This window comes from Alexandromys fortis, unplaced genomic scaffold (assembly GCF_014885135.2).
Source record: "Alexandromys fortis isolate MF-2015 unplaced genomic scaffold, M_Fortis_MF-2015_v1.1 scaffold_143, whole genome shotgun sequence".
NCBI lineage: Eukaryota > Metazoa > Chordata > Mammalia > Rodentia > Cricetidae > Alexandromys > Alexandromys fortis.
This window is the reverse complement of record NW_026068044.1, coordinates 1,676,451-1,693,922: the sequence shown is the minus strand read 5'-3', so window position 1 is coordinate 1,693,922 and position 17,472 is coordinate 1,676,451. Positions and strand designations below refer to the sequence as shown.

Sequence of the window (17,472 nt, the reverse complement as noted above, 5' to 3'; positions counted from 1 at the left end):
TCAGTTTGAGCAGTTTGAGAGCACCATTGGGTTCAAATTGCCGAACCACCGGGCTGCCAAGCGCCTCTGGAAAGTGTGCGTGGAACATCATACCTTTTTCAGGTAGGGGGCGAAATGTTTGGGTTTCTTCCTAACAAAATCGGGAGCTGTTGGGGCCACCTGTACCAGGGGAAGAAAGGTGCAGCGGAAAACATCATGGAATTTTCTGTTCCTGCCATCACAACGGTCACTCTTTCTCCTCTCTGTCCCTCTTCCCTTCCTCTGTTTGGGGGGGACACAGTGCATGCCTGCCACTGTACACGTAGAGGTCAGAGGACAACCTTGGGTATCCGCGCTCACCTCCCTCTGTGTTTAATACAGGGTCTGATGTTCACTGCTGCCTACACCAGGCTGGGCTCCCCTGTCCCAGCTCCCTATAGACACGGTAGATCTATCCTGCCCTGGTTTAAGTGGGTTTGGGGAATCCGAACTCGGGTTCTTAGGTTGTGTGGCACCCTCCCCCGCTTTGCTTCTTTTTTGAGACACAGCCCTCTGTATAGTCCAAGCTGTCCGAAGGCTCCCAATCCTCCTCCCCCAACCTCCTGAGAGCTGGGGTCATGGACCGTTGCTCCCATACCCAGCTCAAACAGAGCTCCTTGACAGAAATCCTAAAAGAACATCTGACTAAATCTCAAGAATTCTCCTTAATTTATCTTGTGTTTTCGTCATTTTATTTCATAGTTTTCAAGTATCCTCTCTGTTCCTTATGCGTGTGTGTGTGTGTATGTGTGTCTGTGTGTGTGTGTATAACAGGTCTCCATAGCCCAGGTTGACCTTGAACTCACTATATAGCTGAGGATGACCTTGAACTTTTGTCTCCATCTACTAAATTCTAGGATTACCAGCATGTACCATCATACCTGACTTAATATTTAGTGTGTGTGTGTGTGTGTGTGTGTGTGTGTGTGTGTGTGTGTAGTACTAGGAATAGAACCCAAGGCCCTGGCATACAAGGCAAGCATCCTGCCACCAAGCTATATCCCCTGAACATTCTTTTCTCTTCTGCCCAACCCTCCCTATTTTGCTTCAACTTCTGTATAATAACATTTCTAATTAATATATATTATGCTGACAGTGTTTCCTAAAATTAAGAATTAAACTCAGATTCATTTCATTACACGTGCGTTGAACTGTTAGCACAAAAAGCAAAGCAGTCGGCTTTGAACACCACCACCCGGGCATGCGTTAATTTTCCTGGTGTTTTCTTTAATGCCCTTAGATTATTGCTACCAGAAGCACCTCCAAAGAAATTCCTGACCTTGGGCTCCAAGTTCCGGTACAGTGGCAGAACTCAGGCGCAGACGAGAAGAGCCAGTGCGTTGATAGACCGCCCGGCGCCTTACTTCGAGCGCTCCTCCAGCAAACGTTACACCATGTCCCGCAGCCTGGACGGAGGTAGGCGATACTAACTGGCTCTCCGTAACTCTACGTCAGGGCGTGGGAAACAACCGTGAGCTTTGGGTAAACAGGGTTCCCCCCCATTGCACTCTGGGAAATGACGTCATGTGGATCCGCGTGACTGAACGTCAGGTTCTGCGCATTCATTTCCAAAGACTGACTGTGTCAGTCCGTTTTCTTGTGAGCTCATGTTGGAGCGTGTCAGTACTTAGGGGATGAGGGTCTCGTCTTTCGCAGTCTGAACCTTGAGAAAACATCTTCATTCTGAATGCAGGCCCCACAGATCTAGAGTTCAGTTCTCTTCAGGGCAGATCTTCGAGGATTAACAGGAAGAAAACTCTAAGCTAAATACATCTCTAAAAGTTAGAGAGAATGGGTGTTATCAGTCTGCTTGGGATGGTGGGAGAAAGCATCGCTGTAGCGAATGGCCATCTTCTGTCTAGTCAAATGCGTGTGGCCGGAGATGACCCATCAGCTCCCCTCAGGGAAGCGCAAGATCCTGAGTTTTCAGTAGGGGTGATTTCGTCTACAGTGTGGGCGGGATGTTATCCTTCATGGCAGAGAGCTGTGCTTTCTGCTCCAGGGTGTGCTGCAATAGAACATTTAGGACCTGGCTGTGGGCAAGGCTCTGGCCTCTAACTCGGCGCCTAGCCAAGGCTGGTTCATGGAAGAGTCATCCTGAATGAGTAAAGAATTCGACATTTCTGAAAGGCATGCACAATTTTAATAAGTAAGCCTAAATGGAAAGGGGAAATTAGATCGCCTGGTGCCTCTTAACTCATCTGTATTTTTCAGCTGCTCCTTTCTTGTTGGGTTTCAACTCCCCTCAACCCATTCTCCACACCCCTGGTTAAGAAACAGCCATGTTTGTACTGTGAGGCTGTGTTGTATATATTGCTGCTGGTATAAAAAACAAGACTCATCTAGATATGTAGGAAAATGCATACCACAGCCCGGGCTCTGCGGCCCTCGGTTTTAGTCATGTGAAAATGGATGTAAGACCACCTTCAGCGGGGTTGTTATGAAGAGCAAAGAGAGTGTATGAGGGAGAATCTCCAATGTTTATATAATTGTCACTGTGACTATGCTGATAATTACTCTCAAAGGCTTTGTAGGCAGGCCACAACATTAATCACAAACAGCCCTCATATCCGAAGGCTCTGAGTCTATAGAAAACCAAATGCAGATTGAAAATGTGGGTTGGAAATACGAGAGACTCCAGGGTGGGTGGGGATTAAACTTACCAAACAGGCCCAAGACCCTAGGTTCAGTTCTGTCCCTAGCTGATAGGCAATGGTTAGACAGACATACAGACAGCTGATGGATAACTATAACACTTCCATTATAACACTATAATTTCTTCCCCTTAAAAAAAATCACATCCATATGAATGCACAAAGGCATTTCATCATTCTCTAAAACATGCAATGTGATAACGACTTATGTATCATCTTCATAGTGTTCAGCATTAAAAGCAGTAGAGATAGTTTAAACACTAAAAGCCGACGTGCAGATTGTATGTAAAAAGTGTGTCATTTTCGGTAGGGACTTGAGCATCTCCAGATTAAGTATCCAGAGAAGTCCTGTAACAATCCACAAGAGATGTCAAGAGAGAATGCTGCCGTTTTGTATCTTTCGATATTTCTAGACCCAGGACCATTGGCAGTCGAATGAAGACGTGAAAATCTCCATGTTAACACCAAAGCTTTTCTGGTCTTTAGTCTGCTAGAAATCTGTATGTTCTCTGAGTCCGTACCTGAGGACGTTCCGTAGAGTCATGCCTTTCTTTCTGCTGAGTGCCGCTGGCGTGCGCCCGAGGGATACGGCTGTTGTCACTGTTGTGTTCCTCGTCGTGGCCTTTGTGTGAAAACGGTTGTTGGGCAAACAGAAGACAATTGTGAAATCAATGTACTAATATCATGCTGTCTCTTCCTTTCTGCCCAAAAGTGATGTTAGTATGTGTTGTCTCGCTCTTTGTTGCCCTGCCAATTCCAGAATGTTTTCTGCTGCAGCGCCGAGTGCCATGTCTGCATGCTGGAACGTTCCGCTGCTTTTTCACGCGACAGCGGCCTGTTTATAACAGCATAACCGGCTGCTAAAATAGCGAGCTTTCCATCAGCATAAAGAAGCGGAGAATATCTTAGTGAAGGGTTTCATTCAGAATCCTTTCCTGTTCTGTTTTTATTGGCGTTTTAAAAGCCCTATCTTTGTCCGTGATCAACTGTGGGGTGTTTGAAAAGAAGCGTTTATAAATTTCAGTGTGTTTTTTTTTTTATGAGATCTAAGCCCTAAAAGAATAATTAGCAAAATTTAATATTGATCATAATTAAGCCTTGAACTGAATGAAGCATCTTTTACTAAGACAACAGCTGGGATGAAGGCTGAACCTCACCTATATTTGCATATTCCGCTTCTGCATGGTCTTTGACTGCTAGCAACGTTTGTCTTGTTTTCCCCCAAAGAGTCGAGGTGAGAATGAAGTTCACATGCATATCCTCATGGCAGTCTGCTTCAAATGCATTGGAAACTAAAACATCTCCTTACATCAACTTGGAGGAATACCCTTCTAAATTATAACCTCTGCCGAAATTAGTCAATTTTGTTACTGTGCTTTGAGCATATTGTTGTGTTGAGTATTGTGGAGAGTGATGAACTTTCCAACATTGAAAAATAATACAGAAATAATCCATTGCTCCTTTGGTGGATGGCACTTCCGTGGATATGCTCAAAGTCACGTGATTAGAGTATTTGCTGTAGATACTGCTAGGAATTGTTGAACTGGGTATGAATATGGTGTGAGTGCCCAGCCAGGGGTAAAGCCAGGCTCCGTATGCTCACTGGGGATTATGAGAGCGTTAGGCGCTATTCTAGGGTTCAAGACGTGTGTGCATTTAAATCATTTGAAAACACTGGTCCAGGTGATGCAGATAGTGCTTGGGTAAAAGTCCCCGCAGCTCGCCTCCGCCCCGTGCAAACCAGCCTGCTAGTTTACACCGTTGTTTTTCCTCCTAGCAGGGGTGCGGTGTGGCGTTGTCGTGTTCCGTCTTCTGACTTATCTCTTTGGGATTCTATCCCCCCCCCCCCGATTGTATTTGCTTTTAGCCTCCGTGAATGAAAACCATGAAATATACATGAAGGATTCTATGTCTGCTGCAGAGGTTGGCACAGGCCAGTACGCCACAACAAAGGGCATCTCTCAGACCAACTTGATCACCACTGTGACTCCAGAGAAGAAGGCTGAAGAGGAGCATGGTGAGGAAGGGGACCGGAGGAAGAAGGCCGAGGAAGCCACCCCCGTCCCAGCCCTCCGGCTCGAGGGAAAGGTACAGCTGCTCGTGGCTGCCTTCTCGAGCTGTCCTCATCTTTACAAACAGCTCGGTGGTTCTGAGACGGTAGACCGGGGAGGGTGGGGGGGCTCGAAGGTGGAGGAGCGTTCAGACGCCAACACTGACCATGTTCATGCCGGGGTTTACATTATTATGATGATTATTATTATTTCGGCATAGTCTCGTAAAGTGGTTTTCTTAACTTTTTGGAAAACTTTTTAACAAGGAATGTGTTTTACAAGACTTTCAACAGCTGTTCTGGGGTGATCTCTTTAAAAAAAAACATTTTAGGGGGTGCAGTACTTTTTTTCTGTTTGGACTCGGGTTTTACAACGGTCACTAAGGCTCTTGTCGGTTTCTGGCCCCGTTCTCCTCCTACCCGGGGTGGTATGTTTCCTTAGACACTAAGAAAACACCCCTCCGTTTTTTCCTGATGGCAGGAACAGTGACGTCGTCCCACTGTAATTTGCAAAGGGGTGGCCTGCTGCAATGAAAGAGAAAAGTGAACTTGACGGGATAGTCATTTTAACTCGTTGCATTCTATGGCATCACTTCCCCCAGATGAAATTGCTTAGAGATTAGTTTTTAGTTTCAGATTGATCTCTAGTGATCTGATACTAGGGCAACTCCCTAGCAGAACATTTGAAACTTAGCGTATCTGGGAGGCTCGTGTGCATAGTGACAACGGGAACCGAGAGCCCCCCTGTAAAATATGCAGGACACAAAGAGAGGGAGGCCAGGAAATGAATCGTCTGACAGCCTCTGGGTTATCCTGAAACGCCAGTGCATTTGATGCCCCGGTGCTTTGTTACATAGACATGTTCTTGGGAGAAAAAAAAAAAAAAAGAACAGCGCATGGGACCGCATGGGGCTCCTTCCGGTAAAAACTCAACAGCCTCCTAGGCAGGTAGCTCATCGGATGAATGATGTCTGTTTCTGCTTCTGCGAATGTGGCTTAGTGGTAAAGGGCTGTCCCAGTGTGGGGGGACGCTTGGTTTAATATCCAGCACCTCAGAAACCTAAACTGAGCAAAATAACACTTTCTATAGAAGATGAAAATATTTCAAACCACCCAGTCTGCGATTCTGCTTTTCCTTTTAGGGACAGATTCTTAGTTTCCCAAACACAAGAACCAGCACAGAGTGAAAATGATGACCGCCTTAGGATCGCTTCTGCCCTCCAGATGTGCTTTGTTCCAAATCTGGCTTTTACCCCCTCCTCATCACTTAAACCAGCATAGATCTGATAACTGGAACATGGTTGGGGGGTCGATGATCCCCCTGGAGTGCAAACATGTACCGTTCTTATCCCTGGTCAATTCTCATGGCTGGGAAACTACACCCAAATGGCAGATGAAAAGGAAGGCTATTTCTGTGTTTGCTTCCAAAGTAGGTTCAGGTTTCCGGAATCCTTTCCCTTTGTTTCTGAGAGACTGTCCTGCGACCTTGGCATGTAGGAAGGAGCAGCACCCATCCGTCTCACTCTGTGCTGCCGCTGCTTTGGGGGAAATGGAAGGACATAGAAACTACTACCTTCATAACTCCAGTCCCCAGGAAGACCGCCTTTCAGCAGAGTCTTCCCGTAGGCTGTGGCTGAGACCTAGACCTGACTGAGTGCTGTCTCTGCTTCCCCACCGCAAAGCTGTCTTCCCCAAAGCACTTTAATACATGGCCCCGAAGGTTAAACCCTAATCTTATGCTTTTCAGTCTTCAAAAAGCTTCATAGAGGATGCTTATTTTTTAACTAAAAGGCACTGCTATGATGCTCATTTTTGAACCAAAATACCCTGCTGGAGATAATGTTTAAAAGACTATTTCCCAGGCTGCCTGGGGAGAAGCATGTTGCTATGACCTAAGGCCAAGGCAATGTCTCACCCCCTAGGGAGAGTGGCCTTCACAAAGGGGTGAAGGGGCCCCGCTTGTAACATCCGCATTGTTCTTAGCTGAGCCAGATTTGCACAGATGCCTGTTTAGTATACAATGTTTAACATCAAGTGTGAGGATCAGAGAAACTTTTCAAAGGCTGTCAGAGCCAGGGAAACTTTTATCCGGGCATTGTGTCTGTCCATCCCTCCAGCCTCAGGTGTGCGCTTTCTCCCCCTTTGTTGCTCTGTTTATCTAAGTCAGGATTAGACAACCACGACCAAACAGGCTGAGTCATTTTCATGCTCTCAAGCTGTTAGGTAACACACACACACACACACACACACACACACACACACACACACACGGCAGGGGGAGCAGCTAAAGAAGGCTATCACAAGCCCCGCATGCCTTGGCCTTGAACTTACGGTATTTGAGCCCCTGTGCTTTGCCCCAGCCTGTTAGGGACTCCTTGCTTCTGGCTTTGGCCATTGAGGCTGCCAGTGTCCCAGAAAATGGAGTCGATTCCCCAATCTCATACATGCATCTCGCACAGGGGGCATTCCAGAGCATGCTTCATCGATTGCGTGAAGATTCAAACCTCAATCGTAAACATACCCCTTTATGTTTAGAGAAATCGGGAGGCTGAGAAATTGCGTCTTTCTGATATTTATAGACAATATATAGCAGAAACTAAACACGTAGAAACCACGTTCCAAGAAAACTAAGGTTTTGTTTGTTTGTTGTTGTTGTTTTGTTTTGTTTTGCTGGCTTGCTTCCTTAAGCCACTGTTATGAACCAAAACCCTGTTCAGCCACCTAGATAAAGAAGCCAAACTGGATGAATCCGAGGAGCTTCCATTATCTGTGAGAACCAGAGATCCCGAAGTGCTCACTCCTGCCCTCCTCATTCACATCTGTGACTGCTATCAGACAGGAGCGGGGCCAGAAACTTCTTGACTAGGAAAGCCGCCTGTTTGGGCTGTAATTGGCTAGCCAAGGACAGGAAGGTGACTAGACATTCTGTGGCCACAATCAGAATTTGATTTGTATTTTCATTTGGTGAAGCTGATCTGTAGGGCGTCGCTGCTGAAAGTCTTGGTTCTCATTGATTAGAGTTCATTGATTAGCTCTGCCACACGTGTGTGCGGCTCCCTCACGGTGACTTCTGTCCTGACCTTTGACAACATCTCGGCCTGTGTGTGACGGTCTACCCGGGGGAGTCACCGTCCTCCTGGGCGTCGCTGCCAAGCAGCGGGGCCGCGTGAAAAACTCTTGTTTGCCGGTTTTATGTTGATGCCCATGAGAAAGTTAACTAACTGCACTTTTTCTTTTTGTCCTTTTGCATCCATGTTTACCGCTTCCTGTCCTCCTCCGTCCCTTCTCCATCAGCCACCCAGGCATGGCACCGACTCATGCCCCTCATCACCCCCAGCAGCCCACCTTGACCCTGCATCTCCCACGGAGCTGCGCAGGAGGTGTAAGGAGAGCGAGCGCCCCTTTCCAGGTTCCGCGCTGCCCAAAGTTGAGCCAGCCTTGGAGTCCGACGGCCAGGGGAAGCCTTACTTAGGGGACCAAGATGTGGCATTTAGCTACAGGCAGCAGGCTGGCAAAGGAACCACGTTCTTCTCCTTCTCCTTGCAGCTCCCCGAGTCGTTCCCCTCGCTCCTAGATGAGGACGGGTACCTCTCGTTCCCCAACCTGTCTGAAACCAACCTCCTGCCCCAGAGCTGGCAGCACTTCCTGCCCATCCGCTCGCCCTCCCTCCTCCCCTGCTTCCTCTTCATCTTCTTCTTCCTGCTGTCTGCCTCCTTCTCCGTGCCGTACGCCCTCACGCTCTCCTTCCCCCTGGCTCTGTGCCTCTGCTTCCTGGAGCCCAAGGCGGCCTCCTTGAGCGTCTCCCTAGACAAAGACCCGAGTGACAGTTCAGAGGAAGAGGTGTGTACCTCAGCATAGAACACACGTTCCCTGCGTGTTCCGTGCTTCAGTCCGAACCAGTGTTAGCTGGCTGCTGCCACAAGTGGTCCTACTTTCAGAGCCTCATTTATTGTCTGTGCCACTATGTGGAGGGCTTTTTTGTGTTGGGGAGTCCGAGCCAGGCCCCAGGCTTAGGCACAACACCGTGTGGATGTAGCAGCCCATAAGCCACCCTGTAATCATTCTGCTACCCACTGAGTCCCGCATTGGCCAATCGCTCTGCCCGAATGCAATTTCGGAAAACCCATTCACGGCGGAAAGGGCCATGTCTTGGTTACAGATCCTGCTCAGTTGCCATCTAGTAAATTAAATCTCGTAATAATACAGATGATAAGATGCAAATATGGGGGGGGTGACCTAGTGATTGTACCAAAGGTTACATATCATTGTGTTCGAGGAGCTTTCCCAGACTGCCCGTTTCTCCTCCCCCCTAGGATCCAAAATGCCTCCACGGTCCTGTTAGATTTGAGTTCTCACTGTTGGCAGAAGGAATGCCTACAGCAGTTGATGGTACCTACATGGCACCACTCACTGGTACAGCCAGAAGGAGGGCCAGAAAGAACCACATGAACCGCATATGTCATGCTGCAGTGTTCAGAAAATGTTAGGACAACTTTTATGTGAGGGTTTCCCCCTCTCTTGCGCTGGCCATACTTGTGGATGTATCGGACAGCAGCATGAGACCCTTAGTGTCCACATTTTGCAGCGGGGTGCAGCCAGGAAATTGGCTTAATGTTTCTAACCCTGGGGCAGGTCTTCTTGTAAAGGGAGAGAACCTGAACTTGGCAGCCCGTCCCTCTCCCTCATCCCAGCCACGACGTGAGTCTGAGCAACTAGCGACATTTTCCCTCTTAATCGCTCTCCTCCCTGCGGGCTCCACGGCCACGTGAACAGCACAGCAGCTTTTCTGAGGACTTCAGTCAGCACAGGAGAAAGAATAGAAGCTGACCTCCACAGGCCCTGGCTGTCCTGTCTTCCCTCTCCCACACCTCTCCCTAGGAGCCCCAAGCTCACCTCTTCCCACAAAGCAAGCATTTTATGTGACAGGAGACAAGCCCAGGACTCCTTGCCTTAGAAAACACAGTCAAGGCCGCACTATAAGAAAGGGAGGGGGGAGGGGAGGGAGAAAGCCTATTTAGTCCCGTGCTTAGTCAGAAATCACAATTTGACCTGCCCCGTTAAATGTATGGCGCAGCTAAAATGTGCCGGTTCCTATATTTAGGCAATTGCATCTGCTTCTGAGCAGCAATGGGGAAACCGTGAATGGTCTCAAAGGTGTTTTACAGGGCAGCATAGGCTTTTCAGCTCAGCACTGCCTAGGAGCCCTTTTCCCAGGATCGTGGTGTGTGTGCAGAAAGATAACGGTCCCTGCCGCAGCAGACATCGGGAACCATTTTAAGTCTTAGGCTTTACTCTCTCTTTCTCACGGCTGCGACACTATCAGATGGTAGAGGACTAGCGTGCTGCAGTCGGGAAGAGAACATTATTTACAAAGACCATTGGCAGGCTTCTAAAGAGACTTACTTTTCTTTTAGCAAAAGAACAAGCCCTGAGGCTGGAGAGATGGCTCAGTGGGTAAGAGCGTTGCCTGCTCTTCCAAAGGTCCTGAGTTCAATTCCCGGCAACCACACTGTGGCTCACAACCATCTGTAATGAGGTCTGGTGCCCTCTTCTGGCCTGCAGACATACACACAGACAGAATATTGTATACATAATAATTTAAAAAAAAGAACAAGCCCTGATGCTCATATACATGAATCACCCGTCAAAAAAAAAAAAAAAAAAAAAAACACCTAAATTCCTGCTTTATGCTTCTCCAAATTCCGAATCACCGTTTGGACTTTTCTGGTGCTAACCACAGAGATCTTGTGCCTAATCCAGGGTTTACATCTTGTTGGAGTTGGTGCATGAGAAATAATGTTAAACTTGGGCATGTCTGCATTACATCAGCAAAGCAAATCACAGCAGCCCCCGTTGGAAGCTAGCGGGTGCCGAATGGGAGCTTCCCAGGCCTCGCTGTCCTGAGTGTCGCAGACCCGGACACTGGGTCGGCTCTGACCACGGCAGAGGTCGTGTGCCCTCTTCTCCAGCCTCCTCTGCCCATTTTAGCACTTCTGCCACCAGGCTTTGGATGCGGGCATCTGCCCGATGTTGACTCTTAACCCCGGGTGCTAAGAGCCGCACACTGTACCTCAGCTTAAGTTAAAGAACTCCTATCTGGGTCATCCCATTTCTCAAACGCTGCAAACTTACAAGGCTTCTTTTATCCTGTTGGCCTCGAGTGCCCTGGCAGCTAAACAGAGTGACGTTTTAAAATACAGTTCATCTCTGCCACTCTGGTTTCTATAAGCCACCAATGCCATGACCCTTTCTGTGCTGTAGAGAGTCAGTCACTGCCTTTCTCAAAACCAAAACCTAGCATCCAAACACACCATCATTTCCAGCGATGAAGCAGTTGGTCCAGCAGTCTTTCTTCTGTGCTTTCAGAATGGCCAAACAACAGGCAGAATATCCAATCACCTCCCACCAAACACTGAGAGGAAGTTAGTTTACCATAACATAGGATGTAGCTACGTATGAATTCCTGAGTAATTTTTTGGAATGCAAAGAAAAGGGAGATTTACTTCAATATGTAAGAAAAATTAATTCGTCAATATACTATATATCTTTCAATTGTGTAAAGATTGTATTATACAATAATTCATGACATGATATCCTTTTGCAGCTTTGTATAGTCACAGGTACATATTATATATTATAAAAATATAATAGACTATAATATAACAGCTGCTACCAAGACTGCTCTATTCAGTTATTATTTTTGTTGAAGCTTAGGCTGTGAAGTAGGAATGCCAGCGAGTCCACAGATGAGTTTTTTAGATATAGGATCCCATCACTCCATCTTTTTTGGTTCTTGAGCCTTCTTACAGACCCATGCCCTGCACCCGGTTTCTGAGGGAGTTTAGATATGCCCAGCAACATTTTGATACCTAGGAAAAGCAGAATAATAGCTAACAACACGTTATAGTTCAGTTCATTGGCAACTTGCAGTTCTGTGTGGTAGGAATTCCATGAAGCATTTGACATCCCTTATACAATATAGACACAGCTGTCATTTCCATTTTCCAAGAAGAAAATGGGTTAGGCCATGAAATACGCACCACGTCCCGCAGGTTTGAAAAGCAAGGATTTGAACAGTCTGACATCAGACCCCTTACTCTGACCTGCAGCTGATCTCTACTGCTCAGATGTTGGAAAGTTCATGAAGTCAATTTTAAAACAGTAAGGAAGACTTCTTAAAATAGGAAGAGAATTTCCTCAACAAGGTTGGGCGTGTTTGACACAGCTAATTAAAATGACCGAACATGTGGTTCTTATTTCCTTGAAGGCCTAAAGCATCTCCAAGCTACTCTGCCTTTTGAACTAGTCTGAGCCATTCTTCCTCCAGCCAACAGTTGTGGAGGCCCTGGGGTTAGGATAGCCGTGCCTGACTCCTGAAAGGGAATTTGTAGACACACCTGCTCCACTTTTTAAATGGAGATGGGCGATCAGGTCGAGAAAAGTCTGTTGAAATTTCCCCTCCCTTCTCAGGCACACCTGCCGAGGGTGCAGGTCAACTGCTTTTGTTTTAGGAATATGTGCAGACAGAGTTTGGGATGGTGTCAGCAAGCTGTCCTGGCCAGAGATGGGTCAGCAGAGATGAAGCTGTGCTGGCCGCCATTTTGAACATCCCGTGTACATGGCAGCTGTACCAAGAGCCACAGCTCTACAGCCGCTCTTTGGCTGAGGGAAATGTACTCATGATTGGATTTATGGATGAGAAGTTGGTTTGTATTGATGGCTCATCGTCAATACATAGTTTCTGTCTTAACCCCTTTACACACATTAAAACACATAGACATTAAACGCGAACCCTGAAATGGGCTCTTCCCATTCCCCCATAATCCCGGTTCTGGCGAATGCTGTGCTTTGTTTGGTTCATCTCTAAGTAGATGTCTCTTTCTCTCTCTGTCTCTTTTATTATTGCCATCATCTGCATCATCTGCATCATCTGAATGGTCCTTTTGCAATGAGATGGTTAAATGCATACTTGACTGTCCCTCTTTATCTTGGAGAGTGGAGCAAAGTGAACGACAGAGCTGTTACCCATTAGCAAGGTTATTTGAAAATGACGTGTTTTTTTTTTCTATATAAAACACATGCCTGTGAATCACCACTGTACACTCGCTCTGGTCATTAATTGGTAATGCAGACAGCCTGGTGGTCCTAGTGGGTAGAAATGAACCAATGGTATAAATGAGGGGCTGAAAGTCCAGTGACTGTTATAGTAGCTATTAGCATAAATCAAAATTCATTGCCTTTCTAATGTGGCATTACTAGAGTAAAATATGTATGAAGGAACCTCCATTCGATTTGCGTTAAACATTTTTTAAGGAGAGCTTTTAGGGGCATCAGTGGAAAAGGGGTGGGGTGACAGATTGATGTTCCGAACAGTGAATGCAAACAGGTCAGGGTGGCCCACTGTGCGTGTGCCTCGGGTCTTGACCTCGGAGGGGGCTCTGCTGAAGACCCCAGGCTCTGCTGCCTCTTCTTTGCTTTGCTCATGCCCATACCCCCGTGGGAAGGTAGGGTACCACCGACCCCAGGGAAATAGAACATGAATGGTTCCACCAGTGTGTGCCCTGTCTGACCAGATGGGTTTGTTTTCTGTCCCTGCTTCCTCCTCGGATCTGATTGCCTCTGTGATCGACAGACGGACAGTGAGCGGACAGACACCGCTGCCGACGGGGAGACCAGTGCCACCGAGGTGAGGCTAAAGACTGGGCGGTGGGGGGCATTTCCTAGCACGGGTGCTTTGTGGGTGACTCTGGGTGCAAGGTTTCTCTGGATCCGCTTTTGGGGCTGGAAGGAAATGATGACTTCCAACAAAAACTGAAGATGTTTTCTTTTGCTTTCAGTTTTGTGTGTTTGTTTTTGCCAGAGCCGGTGGTTCTCAGGCTCTGACTTCTGTCAGAATGGTCCGAATGGTCTCCCCATCGTGTTTCTGGTTGTGAAGGGCTGAGGCAAGAGGGGATTTATAGCTCCAACCAGTTCCCAAATGCGTGGGCGTTTGATTTGAGGATTCCATTCTGAGAAGCAGTTACCTAACTGACAATACCTTAAAGGCAAAAGAGGACCAGGGGAGGTGGAGGAGGAGGGTGATTCTTCTCCTTCGGATAGGAGGTTGTTTATATATGCTACCCATGATGAGGGAGAAAGATAATTGAATTAGCTTATTGGCTGGATACAGATATATTTTTAAACCCCCAATGGCCATCTAATACTTATTAAAGTAATACTTTTCTTAGCACATGTTTGAGCCCATGGCTATAACACAAGTCACTCTCAGGAAACGAATTCTTTAAAGAAAAGAAACCAAGAAATCACTGCTTGTAAAAACTGCAGTCAGACAGTGTCCTGTTGTTTCTCCCGACTTAAGTCTTCAAGATGTATTAAACGTGTGTGTGGCTTGTCTATCTTAAAATCCGCCCTACTCACAGCAATTAACATTCATAAAAGTGGGGCGAGAGAGCTGGCCCAGCAGTTAAGACCGAGTCCTAGCCGCACATCAGGCAGCTCCCGTGGAATCTGGTGCTTGGGGCCTCTGCAGGCACCTGCGTGCATGCGCGCACACCCTCACATGCATATACATGTGGTTAAAAATATATGTAAGTGTTTCTTAAATACTGTAGGAACAGTATCTTTATAGTCATGGAAATCAAGATGCTCATTTCTCACAGCGCTAGAAGAATTTCAGCTTTGCTTTATGGCAAAGTTTACTTTAGGCCTTGCGTCATTTTTTATGTAATTGAATAGTAGCCGTTCGCCGTAGCTTAGGGAAGGGCTAGAAGTGCTACCAGTCACCTCCATTTATCACTTCACTGGAACTGTCTCCAGCAAAGCATTATTTACAAAGGTATTTTGCAAGTTCTCTTCCTTTGGAACTACCGTGGCTTATACATCGTGACATTTTAAAGTAGTAGATAATAGAATAACGCCATTTTCCACATTCTCCTCGGCAGCCGTAGCTGAGTGGACAGGTTAATCATTTTCTTTGCCAAACACAACTGCACCTTGAACTGTAAGAGATGGTTGTAAGTAGCCACAGGGTGGTGCATTCAGTAGATAGCTTGCAGCTGTGAGTAGCCACGGGCTAGTGCGTTCTAGTAGATAACTCTCAAACCAGGTCTCTAGTAGAAACGAGCAATGACTCAACAACGATGCCTTAAATCTCTGTGACACTTTTCAACTGTGCTACATAGCACTAAAGCAGGCGAGGACCCTCCATCATCTTGCATACTGTGACCCAACGCATAGATAAGAACCAGCATGTCACCTGTACTGGCTTGCTGTCCCGTTGCCCTGTGTACACATCCCCTTCCCTTCGCGTCACCAGCGTTACTGCATTATGGGATGGGCAGAGAAAGCACCTTGGTCCCCAAAGACGGATAAGAAATCTGAGACCAGTTCAAACATGGCTGCCCACACCTGTCGTGCCAATGGGTGGAAAGCCGAGTAGGTAACAATGCTGAGCTCTGGGCAGACCGGATGCTCTGCTTGTCTCCTTCCTTGAGCATGACCTCAGCTCACCTCTGGTTTGACTCTGGGTCTCACACGGGCCTGAAGACCAGCCTCAGATCGGAGAGCTGTCCTAAGAAACACCTTACGTTTCCGGTCCACGGGCCGTGGCCCACTTGCGCAGTTGCTGGTGCTCGATGTTAGGCCCTTAAATAAGCCAGGCCCTTAAAACTGGAAAAGGAAGAGCAATGAATTGGCTGTGAGATGGTTTAAATGGGTATCTTTTTTATTTTATTTTTTTATTTAAAGAAATACCCTGTTTCATTTTAAAGAAAGATACAGTACTGGTATTGATGGTAACTGATTTTGTTTATAAATTCTTCCTTATCCTGTAATGTCAGTCTTTTCCCCTCTAGAACTTGCTCTAGGCATAAAGGTTCAGCTGGGGGCGATGGTTCACACCTGCAGTCCCAGCGCTGTCTAAGCTGAAGAGGGTGCCCTTGTCTCAGCAACAGAGGGGGCTGGAGAGAGGGCCCAGTACTTAAGAGCACTGGTCACTCTTCCAGAGGACTCAGTTTTGATTCCCAGCACCCACATGACAGCTCGTGACCATCTGAGACTGCAGTTCCAGAGGATACAAAACCCTCCCCTCTAGCCTCTGCAGGCACCAGGCACACAAATGGGACACAGACATGCATGCAGGCAAAACACTCATACACCAAAAATATAAAATAATAATAATAGTAGTAGTAGTAATTAAAAACAAAGTGTGTGAGCACACAAAGTGAATTCAAGGCTCCACACAGTTTTAAAATGCAGGAGCCTATGCGTTAAGCTCTTTGAGCTGCAGATCCGTGGTCTACAAACTGAAGTTACAAGAGCTGACATGTAGTCATTGTGAGGTCTTGCATATAGAGGGGCTGTCGTTTACCCATAATGATGGCCATTCTTAGGAATTGTGAACTAGGTCTCCAACTTCCAGACTCCCAGACCTTTGCTAATGTTCAGTAAGAATAACCTGCCAACCCCTGACCCCTTCTCTAAGCATGTGCATCTATCTGCCTGCTAAAATGCCAGAGCAGCCCTGAGCAAAGAATCCATTGCCGCTTTGTTCCAGTGATGTTTCATCATTTGTGTGTAGGGTTATGCTTTGCGTCTAAGAAGGCACTGCGTCCGAACGCAGGGGTACCGTAGGGCTCACAACCAGCCAGTGTGTGTAGACCAATTTACTTTAGAGAAAATTGCTTGGTAAGCCTTTATCTCCCACTCTTTCTTGATGCTGCCAGTCGGACCAGGAGGAAGATACAGAGCTCAAGGCACAGGTAGAAAATTAAAGATACTCCCCCCCCAAAAAAAAAAAACACCAAAAACCCAACCCAGACCAGTGTGTGATGAGTCGCTGTTTGTCTGCCGTGTCCAGACGTTTTCCGCATGTTTCCCTCTCGGCTGCCATGCCGACGGCGTGTGACGTGGCGTTTGTTCCCGTGACTACTGTGTCCCTTACCTCTCCCTCTCTTCTCCACTTTTTTCAGAATAGTCTGATTAAGCGAATAAAGGGTGAAAATGTGTATGTCAAACATAGTAATCTTATGTTAGAGGTTGGTATTGGTACGCACCAGTGCATGCCCGTGTGTGTTGTTGATCCCTCTCTGTGGCCTACGTGTGGACTTGAGCCATGATGCATGACCTGTGTGCTCAGCTGGGAGTGGCTGGGGATGATTAACTCTGATCCCTTCTTCTCTCCTAGACGTAGATCCTTTTCCTGTGTGTCCTGTTTGTTTTAACCCTCTGGCTACATATAAACGTCCCTTCTTAGAATTTGCCTCTAACTGTTTTTTTGTTCATTTGTATGCTGTGTGAAACGAAATTATTTTTCTTTCTCTTTTCCCTTGGAAATCCTACATTTTCACTAGAGCGTTTGTGATAGTGTCTTGAACCCTGATCCCAGATCGGTTTCCTTTTGACTATTAATGTGTGTGCTATATTTTAAAAAAAGAGAGAGGCAGGCATAGAAAACCACGGTGAGAACTTGACTGCCGGAATCTTCTCGCCCTGACCGCAGGAGCTCGATAAGACTCAAGACGAACTGATGAAACACCAAACCAACATTAGCGAGCTGAAGAGAACCTTCTTAGAAACCTCGACAGAAACTGCCTTAACCAACGAGTGGGAGAAGAGGCTTTCCACGTCCCCTGTGCGGCTGGCTGCCAGGCAGGAGGATGCTCCCATGATTGAGCCGCTCGTGCCCGAGGAGGTCAGTATCTGGGCTGTGGGCTAACTGTCTTCTGTGCAGTGGTCTGGGACTGCGAAAGG

General features: G+C 47.0%; 1 protein-coding gene across 8 annotated transcripts in view; it reads left to right on the top strand.

The window, feature by feature from the left end:
• The window catches only part of Epb41l3 (erythrocyte membrane protein band 4.1 like 3), a 208,686-nt gene that overhangs the window by 177,286 nt on the left and 13,928 nt on the right, over window positions 1-17,472 (top strand). For 5 of the 8 annotated variants that reach the window (XM_050166200.1, XM_050166201.1, XM_050166199.1 and 2 more), the window contains 5 exons: window positions 5-102; window positions 1,259-1,434; window positions 4,540-4,760; window positions 13,355-13,408; window positions 17,222-17,413. In XM_050166200.1, coding sequence (XP_050022157.1) covers window positions 5-102; window positions 1,259-1,434; window positions 4,540-4,760; window positions 13,355-13,408; window positions 17,222-17,413 — 741 coding nt within the window. Of the gene's footprint in view, window positions 1-4; window positions 103-1,258; window positions 1,435-4,539; window positions 4,761-8,016; window positions 8,563-13,354; window positions 13,409-16,445; window positions 16,482-17,221; window positions 17,414-17,472 lie in introns of all 8 variants that reach the window. The other 3 variants (XM_050166198.1, XM_050166195.1, XM_050166202.1) reach the window with 2 other exon arrangements.